Source organism: Eulemur rufifrons, chromosome 8 (genome assembly GCF_041146395.1).
Source record: "Eulemur rufifrons isolate Redbay chromosome 8, OSU_ERuf_1, whole genome shotgun sequence".
NCBI classification, from domain to species: Eukaryota; Metazoa; Chordata; class Mammalia; order Primates; family Lemuridae; genus Eulemur; species Eulemur rufifrons.
The window spans coordinates 40397412-40412090 of record NC_090990.1 but is presented as its reverse complement, the minus strand read 5'-3'; the positions used below and the strand labels follow the sequence as shown (position 1 = coordinate 40412090).

The following is a 14679-nucleotide window of genomic DNA, read 5'->3' as shown; positions in this document are numbered from 1 at the left end:
AAAAAAAGATATACAAATTGCTAATAATCATATAAAAAGATGCTTAACATCAGTAGTCATCAAGACATGCAAATTAAAATCACAATGAGCTATATCACTAGACATCCTCCAGAATAACTAAAATTTTTATTTTTTAGTTTTTTATTGGAGATGGTGTAACAGAGGTAAAGTTATGAAAAAGGGCAACAAAATGTTTTATGAGTTGTCTTTTTGAAACCTCCCACCCTTTTTGGGAATTAAAACTTGCATTCCATCTGAGGCCACTGATCACAGGGGAAGGCAAATGTTCTTTGCTGTTTGTCTCTATTATTTTAAAAAAGGATTGTCCTCACAAGGTCATAGACACTGGAGATAAGGTCATAATGGTCCAAGACTGAAAACACCGATTGTAGTTCAGCAACAATAGCCTGAGGTTGCAACATGGGACTCTGGTCAAGCAGGCCTGAGCCCTACTGCAGAAAACCCCTTTTAAAAATCCCTGTATTTCTGCTTGAAGACAGGATGGTCTTTGAGATGCTAATTCACCATCCTCCTCATTTGCCGGCAAATTAATAAACCCTTACCTTTTCCTCAAACCACTCGTCCTCATTCTTTGTTCTCACTGATTCAGCTTCAGGGACAAGTACTGAACTTTCAGTAATAATAGGGTCTTACTATGTTGCCCAGGCTGGTCTCAAACTCTTGGGCTCAAGTGATCCTACTACCTCAGCCTCCCAAGTAGCTGGGACCACAAGCAGGTGCCACTGTACTGGGCTTAAGCTTTTTTAAACTGACAGTACCAAATATTGATGAGAATGTAGAACCACTGAAATTCTCACACTGTTTGTGAAAGGGTAAATTAATTCAATCACCGACATGGTTTGAATATTTGTGTCCACTCCAAAATTCATGCTGAAATTTACTTTCCAATGCAATAGTATCAAGAGGTAGGACCTTTAGGACTGCAGTCCCCAAGCTGCTGGTGGACGTGAACAATGGCGCAGCGGGGGCAAACAGTCTGGCAGTGCCTCAAACAATTAAACATAGAATTACCATATGACCCAGCAATTCCACTCCTAGGTTCATACCACAGAGAAATGAAAACATAACTACACAAAAACTTGTACGGGAACATTCACAGAATTATTTAAAATAGCCAAAAGACAGAAATAACCCAAGTGGCAATCAACTGACATAAACAAAATGTGGTATGTCCATGGAGTGAAATATTATTCAGCCAAAAAAAGGGATGAAGGATTGATACATGCTACGACGTGAATGAACCTTGAACACATTCTGCTAAGAGAAAGAAGCCAATCACAACAGACCACATATTACATGATTCCATTTATTAAAAAAATGTCCAAAATAGGCAAACTATAGAGAGAGAAAGTATTATAGATTAGTGATTGGCTAGGGCTGGGGAGCATGGGTTGGGGTGATGTCTAAGGGGTATAGGGTTTATTTTTGGGATTATAAAAATGTTCTAAAATTGATTGTGGCAATGGTTGCACAACTCTGTGTATACAATAAAGCTATTAAATTGTATACTTCAGAAGGTGAATTGTATTTATACAGTGAATTATATCTCCACAAAGTTGTTTAAAAAAGAGATAAACTTGGAAAAACAAAGTTCTTCTACGTCATCAGCAACATCAATACCAAACAGGAATTGTATTCGAAAATAAGATATGACTCACAATAGCAATAAAATCTATAAAGTATCTAGGACCAACCCATCAAAGAATGCAACAGACCCCTATGAAGAATTTTTTAAATTCTAGTAAAGCATATATCCTATATAAAAGAAAACATGAATAGGTGCGTAAATTAAATAACATTCTAATAAAAATGCCACCAAGATTCTTTTGAGGACCTAGAAAAATGTATTCTAAAATGTGTAAGGGAGAATGAAGATCTACTCACAGCTAAGCCAATTTTAAGGAGAATTTTAAAGAGGGATTCTCAACCTAGCCAATATGAACACATATTCACAAAGCCATGGCAATTTTTTTTTTTTTTTTTGGCAATACATACAGTCCTGGGCCAGGCGCGGTGGCTCACGCCTATAATCCTAGCACTCTGGGAGGCCGAGGTGGGAGGATCACTTGAGGTCAGGAGTTTGAGACCAGCCTGAGCCAGAGCAAGATCCCATCTCTACTAAACATAGAAAAAATTAGCTAGGCATGGTGGTACATGCCTGTAGTCCTCGCTGCTTGGGAGGCTGAGGCAGGAGGATCACTTGAGCTCAGGAGTTTGAGGTTGCTGTGAGCTAGGTTGACTCCACAGCACTCTAGCCTAGGCAACAGAGCGAGACTCTGTCTCAAAAAAAAAAAAAAGAAAAGAAAAGAAAAGAAAACAAAAGAAAAGAAAAGAAAAGAAAAGAAAAGAAAAAATACATCCAGTCCTGGAATGCATGGTAATTTTTAAAATATTAATATGGCATTGTGGCTGGGCGCGGTGCCTCAAACTTGTAGAGGTTGCAGTGAGCTGTGATGAGGCCACTGCACTCTACCCAGGGTGAGAGAGTGAGACTCTGTCTCAAAAAAAATATATTATGTGGTATTGGAACATGAACAAATAAAAATTGATTGGGAGAAGATATTGACAGTATCAGAAACTGCCAGAGGATTAATTTGCAGAACTCCTGCACATCAGGCCTGAGGCACAGGCTCCACCCAAACAGGATGCCAAGGTTTCATCCAGGTGGGGACCACAAAGTCTTAACAGAGGGGAGCTGAGCCTAGAGCCTGCCTGCACCACTGGTCATACTTTGGCTTGAGAAGCCAGGTCTGAAATTTATCAAGGGAGAAGGAGGCATACATTTTGAATGGAAGGTATAGTTAGTTAACAGACTTATAATTTGGGCAGAGTAGAAGTATTACTATATAGTGATATTACAGTTAAGGAAACTGAAGCTCACGGAGATTAAGCAGCTTGTCCCAAGTCACGCAGCCAGCAAAGACCAAGAACCAGATGTCTTGTAGATTGAACAGACTGTACGTTATCTGTTTCCTGCTATCCCTTTCCTCTCTCCTCCACACTCCCTCCCTGCCCTGTGAGTCAGAATACATCAGTGCCCTCTCCAGGGCGGTGGCCCTGGCCTTACTCACCCACAGGGATGCACTGGAAGGCCATGTCCTTGGCAGTGTTGGAGGTGGGGAGCCCCAGCGAGAACTGGCCCACCTTGAGGCTGGCCATCTCGCCCCAACTCTCCAGGGTCCCCTCCAGGGGCACAGTGCGGATGCTGTTGTCCTCAGAATACTCCTGCTGGCTGCTCAGTGTCAAAGTGGAGGTGTCGCTGAACATGAGGCTGGAGCCCAAGCTCAGAGTCTCATTGGAGCCCAGGAGCAGGGTCACGCACGAGGGTGGAGAGATGGTGGAGTTGGGTCCAGGGGTGTTGGCGTGCAAGCTGATACCCTCGCTGGAGCCGGGAATCAGGGTCACGCACGAGGCTTGAGTGACAGTCATGTTCAAATCAGATCTGGGATATCTGTTTGAAGCCACATTGACGGATCCCTTGGAACTTGTGCTCCAGGTTGCACCAAAGGCTCCTTTTGAAACTGACCCAGAGATGTTATGTGAAGCCAAAGGGAAGGTCTTGTTTGTGTCCGGGATTAGGGTCCCACAAGAATCTGGAGCTACATTCAGGTTCGGGTTGGAGATGTTTCTTGCGCCCGCACTGAGCAGCTGACTGGAGTCAAGATCCAGAGAAGAGTTTGAGGCTGGAATAAGCAGTGCTTTTGAGCCTGGCCTGGAGATACAGCTGCCCAGAACCAGGGATTCTCTAGAACGGGGCCTTATGAACAGGTTTAATTCAGGCCTGGAAGGATTGGAGTTACTCTGACCCAAATCAAAAGTCTTGCTTGGCAGGCACTTGAAGGCCTGTTCAGAATTTGACCCAGGGTGGTTCTCTGAGCTCTGACTGGCGGGCTCAGTAGAGCCAGAGCTCAGAATGGGGTTTGAGGCTGGACAGAGAGTCCCCTGTGTGTCAGGCCTCAAGATGTGACTCAAACCCCAGTCTAAGGCTTCACCAGAGCAAGAACTGGTGACCTGGAGGGAGGCAGGAGCCGTGGCCCTGCTGTCATCAGGCCTGGGGGTGTTACTGGTCCCTGAGACAGGACTCAGAGTTGGATTAAGATCTGGAATGAGAGCCACGCCAGGACTTAGGGGTGGGTTCAACGTAGGAACAAGAGTCATATCTGGGTTGGGCTCAGGAATGGTACCAAGGCCTGAAACTGGAGCCCCAGAGGCATTGAGACTTGGCATTATTTCTGGGTCTTCAGGAAGGACAAGGTTAGCCCCTGGACTCAGGGCCATGTCCAGTCTGGAGGTCTCTCAACACCACTTCCCCCTTCTCTTCAACAGCCAGCTGTCGTGTTCCCCGCAGTACTCCTGGGAGAGAGAAAAGACACATGCGGCCAAGCCATACCCGTTAAAGCCTTTCTAGGGTTCCCACTATATTTAGCCCTTTGCTGTGACTTACAAGGACCTTGGTGGCCATGCCCAGCCCCCCTTTCCAGCCCATCACTTGTTGCTTCCCTCCTTACTCTCTCGGTTCCAGCCACACCCCATGAGTTTCCCTTCTTTGGCCACAACCTGCTCCCTCTCAGCCCAAGGTCCTGAACAAAGGCAATTGCCTTGGCTTGGGAACCTCCTCCCATCATCCTTGGCCAATCCCACTCCTTCTAGAAAAATGCTCATCACACTTTGTTCCAATGACCCATTTAGTGGCCTAGCCCTTGCTAGAGACAAGCTCTGTGATGGCAAGGACTGTGTATATCTTTGTCCCCAGGGCGTCCCCAGCTCCTAGCACAGTGAGAGGTACACAGCTGGAAGTCTACAGACAAATAGCAAACTTCTTCCACTGTAAGGTAGAAAAAGGGAAGAAAGAGTGTCTTATGGGTTACCCTACTTACAGCTGGCCACATGTGACTTGGTGACCTAAGTTCAGCAGCAAGGACCCCTGAGCCTTGGGAAATCGGGTTGCTCCAAGCCAGAGGCAAACCTCTAAGTTGCTAGAACTACTCTGCAAGTGGCCATGGCACTAGATTCTCAGAGCAACACTGGGAGAGCTGCCTACAGCCCTTAACAGTTCGCATGTTCTGGGTGAGGCAGTCTACGTGGAGGAGAGCAGGGGGCAGTTATCCAAAGCAGGGCCTGCCACAACTCAGAACTGCTGGATGAAACCACCAATCCTCTCCTACCCCCACCCCGGGCCACTCTCCCTCTGGGAATTGTAGGGACAACTCACCTGCATGCATGGTGTTCTTAAGCAGGAGTGGGTCCCTGGGAGGAGATGCAGAAGGAAACCAAGTCAGGGGAAGAGTGCCTTTTCAACACCTACTGCGCAGCCTACTCCTGGAAGTTAAATATTATTGCCCCATTGTATACGTGAAGAAGTGAAGGTCAAGGAGAAGAAGGTCACTCACCCCACTGGCCCTCCAGGCAGCCAAGATTGTCTCTACACCAGCCCCCTGCCTAAACCCCTCCATGGCTTCCTGGTGTCTTTAGGACAGAGTCCCCAGTTGTTAGCAAACCTAAAAGGCCCTTCTGTATCTGGTCCCAGTCCCCTTTTCACCCTCTTGCCCCTCCATCTGTCCCCTTCCCACCTCCATTCCACCCTTGCTCGACTCCATTGACTTACTTCAGAGAACCAGGCTCTCCCAGTTGGGGGTGGGCCTTCCACAAGCTGGGCACCCCTTCCCCACTCCCCTTCCCCAGCTTGTGCCTACAGCTCCAACCTTTCAGGGATCAGCTCAAATGTTAAGAGCCTTCGGGGCCCCCTAGACAGGCGAGGGCCACCTATAAGTTCTCAGGGCACCTTATTCACTTCCCCTTTCTTGGCACACAGTATCTGGCTCCCGCACTAGCCAACAAGCCCCAAAATGGCAGAGACTGCATCTGCCATGCTCTCTGCTGGTTTCTAACGTCCAGCATAGCACCTGGCACACAGTGACTGTTCAGTACCTGTTTGAGTTCGTTATTTCATTATTGACTTTTCTCTCTTCTTCATTTGATCCTTTCACTAACTCATTTCATCACTTGTTCATTTATTATTCATTCATGTGCTCACTCATTCACTAAATCATTTACTCCACAAATTTGGCTGTGTACCTTTATATTAATAGCTGAGCTTTGAAGAGACCACAGATTTGGAGTCACATAGTCCTGAGTTCAATTCCCAGCTCATCCTCTTGCTAGTCTGAGTGAACCTGGGCAAGAGACTTTTCCCCTCATAAAGCCTGGGGGCGGGGGTAGCTACAGTGCCTGGCACAGAGCACGTGGCCCACCGAAGGCCTTCCCTAAATGGTATTTATGGCTACCTGTTTTATTACCGACTGCCAGGCACTGCAGGCAGAGGACTGAAGCGCTCAGCACCCACAGGGAGCCAACTTCATCCCAAGCGAGTGGTTCCCGCACAGCTTTGCGCGGCCTCAGAAGCAGGAAGTGTCCTTACCGTCAGCACCAGAGGCCATTTTACCCTGAAGCTAATGGATTTAAAATGTGGGGGCTCCTTGACTTCACAGTCCCTTTATAAAGCCCTGTACTTAACTTTATGTTCATAATTTTGCCTTTTTCCACTTAAGGAGGTCCCTGGATCTTCCCTTTATCATCCCTCCCACCTGTGCACGGGCGCCCATGCACGAGCACACGCATGCGCACGCACGCACGCGCGCATGCGCACAGGCCGCAGCTACCAAAGGGAGGCCTTTTCAACCTGGAAAAATAAGGGTTGGTGCAGCCTACGAGGCGGTGAGTAGGGTTTTGAAAGACCTAACTTGTTTGGGCTGAGGAAGAAAGTAATAATCTCTGTCCCCCAGCCCAACAGATGCACAATACCAGGTTGTGGGGCAGAAGGCCACAGATCTCAACCCCGGGCTGACCCTCCCTCTTCCGTGGGGAAAGATCGGATCACCGCATGTTCTCCTGCCACCTCAGTCCGCTTGCTCCATCCTACGACAGCCAGTCAAGGGTTCAGAAGTGCCTGGCAATACCGGGCAGCCCGTGGGTCTCCCTCCACCAAATGGACATTGTGCCGTGGGAGGAGCAGTGGCTGCTGAGGGGCTTGGGTGGGACCCGAGGAAGCTAAAGAGCTCACTGCTTACAACGGATAGCCACAGACTGCCTAGTGGCCTTTGCCCCCAAGTCTTGGAGCCCCAAAAGAGGGCGGAGCATGGCCATAAAACAGCTAGTCTAGTCCAAGGCAGAGAGAATCATTGACCGATTGCCACCCTCTCTCCCTCACCTCAATGAACCCTTCCAGGCCCTGGACAAGGGTTGCTAAAGCCTTCAGAGTGTGGAATTGACAATAGATCGTCCAGTTCCTCATTAAGAATACATTTATCCGATGTATGAGCCAAGAATGTGTTAGGCACTTGTGTAAGTGTGCACACACACATAAACACACACACAACATCTGACATTGGGGCACCTCGGACCCAGAGAATCCAAAACAGAACTCTCCATTTCCCCCCAAATGAGACCCTTCTATTCTCTTCCATTGCAAGGAACTGGCACCACCATCCAAGCCAGAAACAGCGTTTATCCTTGACTAGTGTGCACCCAATTTGGGCCAAGTACTTCTAATTCTGGCCTCCGAACGGCTCTCAAATCTCTCCCCATCTCTCCACCACCACCACCAGAGCCTAGTCCACTTCCCGTTGCCTCAGGGTTGGATCTTGGAATTGCCGGCTCAACATGGGTCCTTGTATCTAGCCCAGCTCCCCAAAAAAGATTTTTCGAAGTAAGCCATAAAGATCTTCCTTTAAAATTGCATGAGGCTGGGCGTGGTGGCTCACCCCTGTAATCCTAGCATTTTGGGAGGCCAAGGCAGGAGGATCACTTGAGGCCAGGAGTTCAAGACCAGCCTGACAACATAGCGAGACTCAGTCTCTACAAAAAAATAGAAAAATTAGCCAGGCATGGTAGTGCACACCTGTAGTCCCAGCTACTTGGGAGGCTGAGCCAAGAGGATCACTTAAGTCTGGGAGTTTGAGGTTGCAGTGAGCTGTGATAACACCACTGCACTCTAGCCAGGGCAACAAAATGAGACCCTGTCTCAAAAAAGAAAAAAATTGCATGAAACAGTGTGATACTGGCATAAAGACAGACATATAATATAGAGTAATAGAATAGAATTGAGAGTCCAGAATTAAACCCAGACGTATATAGTCAGTTGATTTTTGACAAGGTTGAGAACTCCATTCAATAGTCTCTTCAACAAATGGTAGTGGCACAGCTGGATACTGACATGCAAAAGAATGAAGTTTACACACGAACAGGAACTCAAAATGGATTAAAGACCAATGTGTAAGAGGTAAAACTATAAAACTCTTGGAAGAAAACACAGGAGTAAATCTTCATGACCTTGGATTTGGCGATGGTTTCTTAGGTATGATACCAAAAACATAAGCAAAAAAGAAAAAAATAGATAAATTGGACATCATCAAAATTTAAAAGTTTTGTGCAACAAAAGACACTATCAAAAAGTGAAAAGATAGCCTACAGAATGAGAGAAAATATTTGCCAATCATATATCTGAAAGGCTCTAGTATCCAGAATATATGAAGAATTCCAATGCAACAACAAAAAGGCAACCCAATTAAAAACTAGGCAAACAACTCAAGTAGACACTTCTCCAAAGAAAATATACAAGTGGCTGATAAACACATGAAAATATGCTCAAGGTCATTAGTCATTAGAGAAATGCAAATCAAAACCACAATGAGATATCACTTCACACCCACTAGGCTATAATTTTTTTTAATGGAAAATAACAAGTATTGATAAGGATGCATAGAAATTGGAACCTTCAGACGTTGTTGGGAATGTAAAATGGTTCTCTCAGCCTCTGGAAAAAAAAAGTGGTGGTTCCTCAAAAGTTAAACATAGAACTAACATATGACACAGCACCTCCACTCTGAGGTATATACTCAAAAGAATTGAAAATTGGTGTTCCAACAAAAATTGTATATAAATGTCCATTGCAGCAGTATTCACAAGAGCCAAAGGTGGAAACAACCCAAATATCCACCAACACATGAATGGATAAGCAAAATATGGTATAACCTTACAATGGATTATTCAGCCTTAAAAAGGAATGAAGTACTATTAACAATACATGCTAAATGTGGAAAAACTTGGAAAATATTATGCTAAGTAAAAGAAGCCAGTCACAAAAGACCACATATTATATGACTCCATTTATATGAAATATCCATAATAGTAAAATCTATGGAAACAGGATATTAAAGCAAATACAAAAAGGTTTCCAGGGGCAGGAGGAAGGTGGAAATAGGAAGTGATGGCGTAATGGTTACAGGATTTCCATTTGGAGTAGCAAAAATGTTCTGAACTACATAGTAACAATGGTTTCACAACTTTATGAACATGCTACATGTCCTTAATAGTAAATATTATGCTATGTGTCTTGTACTATAATTTTTTTAAATGCATGCTATAAAAAAGAGGGTGTGCATTCACTTTTCTCTCCTCCTCCCTTCTAAAAAAAAAAAAACTAAATATTCCGGAAATAGTTCAACAGAGACAATCATAAAAGAACTCTAAATCTGGAAAGAAGGCAGAAGACTGGCTAGGCATCTTAGGACTTGAGGGATGACACTATGGTGAGTTCTCTGGGGTTTTCTTTTTATCTCCCAAATATTCAAAACTGGGCACCAGGGAGGCCTGCAACACAGATGTTCAACAGCAATAAACATACATTCAAAAACAGAAAGACGAAAAGCTTGCTCTCTCCAGCCAAAGGACCAGAAAAGGGGAAGGCCAACAGAGAGGGACCCCCAAAGGTAAACCCAATCCCTACTTCTTACCTGGGGCAGTGGCAGGCCAACCCACCTGCAGTGGCAATGTCAGCAGAGCGCTGCATCTCTGGGCCCTCCACCCAGTATCAGAGATCTTATCAGACCCCACAGCTCCTGCCCCCACCCCCTTCTGCCCCAGTAGGCAGTATTAGCAGGAACAGGAACCCCAGTAATGCCAGAAAAATGAAGCAGACAAGGGCTCTGAAAATTTTCATTGGAACTACAGTCCACAAAAGTAGACCAGAAAGTTCACACTAAACCTTAACAGGCTGACTACCTGCTAAAATAGAAGATTTAAGTAAGATCAAGAATATCTTAGTATAATATCTAAAATATCAAGAATGCAATAAAAATTGCTCATCATATCAAAAACTAGGACTCGGCCGGGCGCGGTGGCTCACGCCTATAATCCTAGCACTCTGGGAGGCCGAGGTGGGCGGATCGTTTGAGCTCAGGAGTTCGAGACCAGCCTGAGCAAGAGCGAGACCCCATCTCTACTAAAAATAGAAAGAAATTATATGGACAGCTAAAAATATATATAGAAAAAATTAGCCGGGCATGGTGGTGCATGCCTGTAGTCCTAGCTACTCGGGAGGCTGAGACAGGAGGATCCCTTGAGCTCAGGAGTTTGAGGTTGCTGTGAGCTAGGCTGACGCCACGGCACTCACTCTAGCCTGGGCAACAGAGTGAGACTCTGTCTCAAAAAAAAAAAAAAAAAAAAAAAACCTAGGACTCTTACTTTGAGAAAAGACAAGCAACTACTATCAATACTGAGATGAATCAGATGTTGGAATTTGTGACAAGGATTTTACAGTAGTCATCATAAAAATGCTTCAACAAGCAATTACAAATCCACTTGAAAAAAATGAAAAAATAGAAAATCTTAACAAAGATATTTTAAAAGGTAATAACTGAAATTAAAATATAAGTCATTTAAAATATAACTGAAATTTTTAGCTTTATTGCGGTATAATTGATATATAAAAAAATTCACATTTAATGTATATTTTGATGAGTTTGTACATATGCGTACACCCATGATACCATCACCACAACCAAGGTACTAAACATATCACTTCTAAAAATTTGCTCATGTTCTTTTGTGATGTGTGTGTGCGTGTGTGTGTGTGTGTGTGTGTGTGTTAAGAACACTTAACGTGGCCAGGCGCGGTGGCTCACGCCTGTAATCCTAGCACTCTGGGAGGCCAAGGCGGGCGGATGGTTTGAGCTCAGGAGTTCGAGACCAGCCTGAGCAAGAGCCAGACCCTGTCTCTACTGAAAATAGAAAGAAATTATATGGACATCTAAAAATATATATAGAAAAAATTAGCCAGGCATGGTGGCGCATGCCTGTAATCCCAGCTACTCAGGAGGCTGAGGCAGGAGGATTGCTTGAGCCCAGGAGTTTGAGGTTGCTGTGAGCTAGGCTGACGCCACGGCACTCTAGCCTGGGCAACAGAGTAAGACTCTGTCTCAAATTTTGAAAAAAAAAAAAAAAGAACACTTAACATGAGATCTATCCTCTTAATGTATTTTAAAGTGCACAATACCATATGTTAACTATAGGCACTGTATTGTACAGAGCTCCAGAACTTAATCATCTTGCATAACTGGAACTTTATACCCACTGAGCAACTACTCCTCATTTCCCCCTCCTCCCAGTAACTGAATTTTTAAAAACTTGCTGGATGGGCTGAATAGTAGAGTGGAGATGACAAAGATGTACACAAGAACAGATCAATAAAATTTACTTAATCTAAAGTGAAAGTAGATAGAAAAAAATGAACAGAACCCCAGGGATCTGTGGGAGAATAACAAAATATTTAACATTCGTGTCATCAGAGTTCCAGAAGGAATAGGGAAAGAATGCTAAAAAAGCATTTGAAGAAGCCATGGTTGAAAACTTCCCAAATTTAATGAAATACATAAACATACGAATTCAGGAAACTGACCAAACTCCAAATGGGATAAACCTAAAGAAATCCATGCCAAAACATATCATGATTAAACTTCTGAAAAATAAAGACAATGGAAAAAAAATTACTTTTTTTTTTAAGCCAGTCAAATTTAGCAGTGGGAGGTTGTCTATCAACTTTAGTGACACTAAGGTTAATACGTTCTGCTAACCCACTACCGTCAGACTAGCCAGGAAAAAAAAAAAAAAAATTAAAAGCAACTAGAGAGCATCAGCTACAGGGAAACACCAATTTGAATTACAGCAGATTTCTCATTTGAAACCATGGAAGCCAAAAGGAAGTGGCACACATTTTTCAAGTGCTGAAAGAAAAGAACTGTCAACTGCACATTCTTTATTTGGCAAAACTATCCATCAAGAATGAAGGAGAAATAAAGACATTCTCAGATGATGGGAAAATGCATGCAAATCCAACCAAGATATTCCCCTCTTTCAAATGAAGGAATGTTAAATATTTTGTTATTCTCCACAGATCCTCAGGGTTCTGTTCATTTTTTTCTATCTACTTTCTCTGTGACTTCTCATGGGTTTTCAGACTGTGTTGTGTAGGTGGAGCTTATATTTTTAAAAAGATATTGTTTCCTGGCCGGGCACGGTGGCTCACGCCTGTAATCCTAGCACTCTGGGAGGCCGAGGTGGGTGGATCGCTCAAGGTCAGGAGTTCGAGACCAGCCTGAGCAAGAGTGAGACCCTGTCTCTACTAAAAATAGAAAGAAATTATATGGACAACTAAAATATATATATAGAAAAAATTAGCCGGGCATGGTGGCGCGTGCCTGTAGTCCCAGCTACTCGGGAGGCTGAGGCAGTAGGATCGCTTGAGCCCAGGAGTTTGAGGTTGCTGTGAGCTAGGCTGACGCCATGGCACTCACTCTAGCCCGGGCAACAAAGTGAGACTCTGTCTCAAAAATAAATAAATAAATAAATAAAAATTAAAAAAAAAATACAAAAAAAAAAAGATATTGTTTCCTTATGTCTGAGGAAAAGAAGAAAAAAGATTAAAATTATTTAAAAATAAGTAATTTTTTATAAATAACAATTAATTAATTAATTAACTAATTAAAACTTTTCACCAGCTACGTCCATCCCCTTCCCTGACCTTGCACCCCATACCTGTACCACTCTCAACTTCTCCCAGTGGCTCAAATGTGTTGGCCTCCTCTTGCTGTGGGGCCTTTGCAGACACTCTTTCCTCTTCCTGTAATCTTCCCCAGGACTACTCACCTAAACTTCAGTTGCTTCCTCTGGCTAACATCTAGTCACATTTCAGACATCAGCTTTGATGTCCCTTCCTCTAGGAAGTCTTCCTGGGATCCCCAAATGTGGTTGAGGCACTCTCCTCATGTGATCACTCTCTATCAGAGGACCCTCTATTTACTTGCATGTTTCAACTCAAGAAAATGAGCTTGGTGAATGTCTGGCTGTCTTGTTACTGCTACTTCTCTACCACATAGCACAGTGCCTGGCATACAGGAGAGGTTCAGAACACATTCATGGAATAAGGGATGAATGAATGACAACACTTCAAGATAGATACCATTATCCTCATTTGCTGGCATATTAGTTCAGACCGTTCAGGAGTCTAAAGTGATTTTGTAAAGTCCCAGGCAAGTGGTAGAGGCAGGATTCAAACTCAGGTTCTCTCAACCCACAATTTTCCTCACATACCATAGAGGTTCCCAAGGCACAAATCACTCAGTGGAACCACATCTTTCTGTTTCTCATTCCTCATTCCCTCCATCACTGATAGTCCCCTACCCTAAATAAAAAGCCCAATGAAAACAAGGCAACCCTCATGATGTCCAGCTATAATGCCAAAACCCAAGGCTTTGGAGTCAGACAGATTTTAATTCCAAACCTGCTCTGTCTCTACCAGCTGTGAGAACCTGGACAGGTGACCTCACTACTCTAAACGTCCCTCTCCAAATAGGATCATGCACAGAAAGTGATGACCACAGTGCCTGGCCCACAGTAGGCCCTCAGTTAATGTTCATCCCCCAGCCCTTCCTCCTCCTGGGTGCCGGCAGGCTGGCAGGACCTGAGAAAAAGACAAAGCCTGGTTTCCGGGTTCTTGGCCTTCTCTTCCCCAGGGCGATGGTATTTCCTCGCCCCTCCTCTTCCCTCCCCTCCCCCCAACTCCTGCCCACCACTCTCTCAGGACCTGAGAGCTTAAATTCTTTCTCTGTGAGCCTGAGCTGCTGATGTAAAGTTCAGTGTGTTACCTCCACCTGGGGCATCCACATGGTAACAGAAAATTCAACTTTAAGCCAAAGGTGTGAAGTCTAGCTGTGGAATTACAGCCAGAGGGGCAGACTTTTATGGGGGGGGGGTCAAGGTGGTAATTGCCTTGTGGAGGCTGCCCCCACCCCTGGGACTTCCCCAGAGCCAGCCCTCAGCTTACCTAGGCACCCCCAAGCCCAGGGCGGGGCTGTAGCCTTTGTGAGGTCACCGTGACCCAGAAGTCCCCCAGCCAATGGGGCCCCAGCTCCTGCCCACACAGTGGGGAGAAGCAGGGGTGGTGTCCCTTCAAGGAAGGACCTATCTTCAGACCCTCCACAACCACCTGGAAAGGACCTCACTGCGAATGAAGACTGAGTTCCTTTTTGTTTTGTTTTTTTTAGATTATTTTGGGGGGTCTTCCGGTGAGGACTGGAAAACCTGCTAGACAAATTCCACAAGAGCTGTGACAGTAAAGACTGAGTTCCTTGCCTGGCACTCAAGTCTCCCCATAAAAGCCCTCACCATGTGACCTCATACCTCTCTTTGTCTCAGGGTAACAAGGGCTTTGAAATCAGGTGGCTTGTGATGAGGAAACTGACACCCAGAGAGGGCAAATATTGGCCCAGGCCCACGAGGACACCCGTGTCCTTGGTCTTTTCCCTACCCCACCCAGCTGCTATT

At 44.8% G+C, this 14679-nt stretch overlaps 1 protein-coding gene and 1 non-coding gene across 4 annotated transcripts in view; both read right to left on the bottom strand.

The window, feature by feature from the left end:
• Positions 1 to 6926, bottom strand: part of MROH7 (maestro heat like repeat family member 7) — a 47606-nt gene extending 40680 nt beyond the window's left edge. For 2 of the 3 annotated variants that reach the window (XM_069477977.1, XM_069477979.1), the window contains exons 1-2: positions 5234 to 5275; positions 3093 to 4374 (exon numbers count right to left, since the gene is read on the bottom strand). In XM_069477977.1, the coding sequence (XP_069334078.1) occupies positions 3093 to 4299 (1207 nt within the window). In that variant the 5' untranslated portion in view covers positions 4300 to 4374; positions 5234 to 5275. Of the gene's footprint in view, positions 1 to 3092; positions 4375 to 5233; positions 5276 to 6898 lie in introns of those variants that run through there. The other variant, XM_069477978.1, reaches the window with a different exon arrangement.
• Positions 6927 to 14408: 7482 nt separating this feature from the next.
• Positions 14409 to 14470, bottom strand: LOC138391132 (U7 small nuclear RNA). Its single transcript, XR_011234752.1, has one exon. It is a non-coding gene; the product is annotated as a U7 small nuclear RNA (small nuclear RNA).
• Between the last annotated feature and the right edge of the window lie 209 nt (positions 14471 to 14679).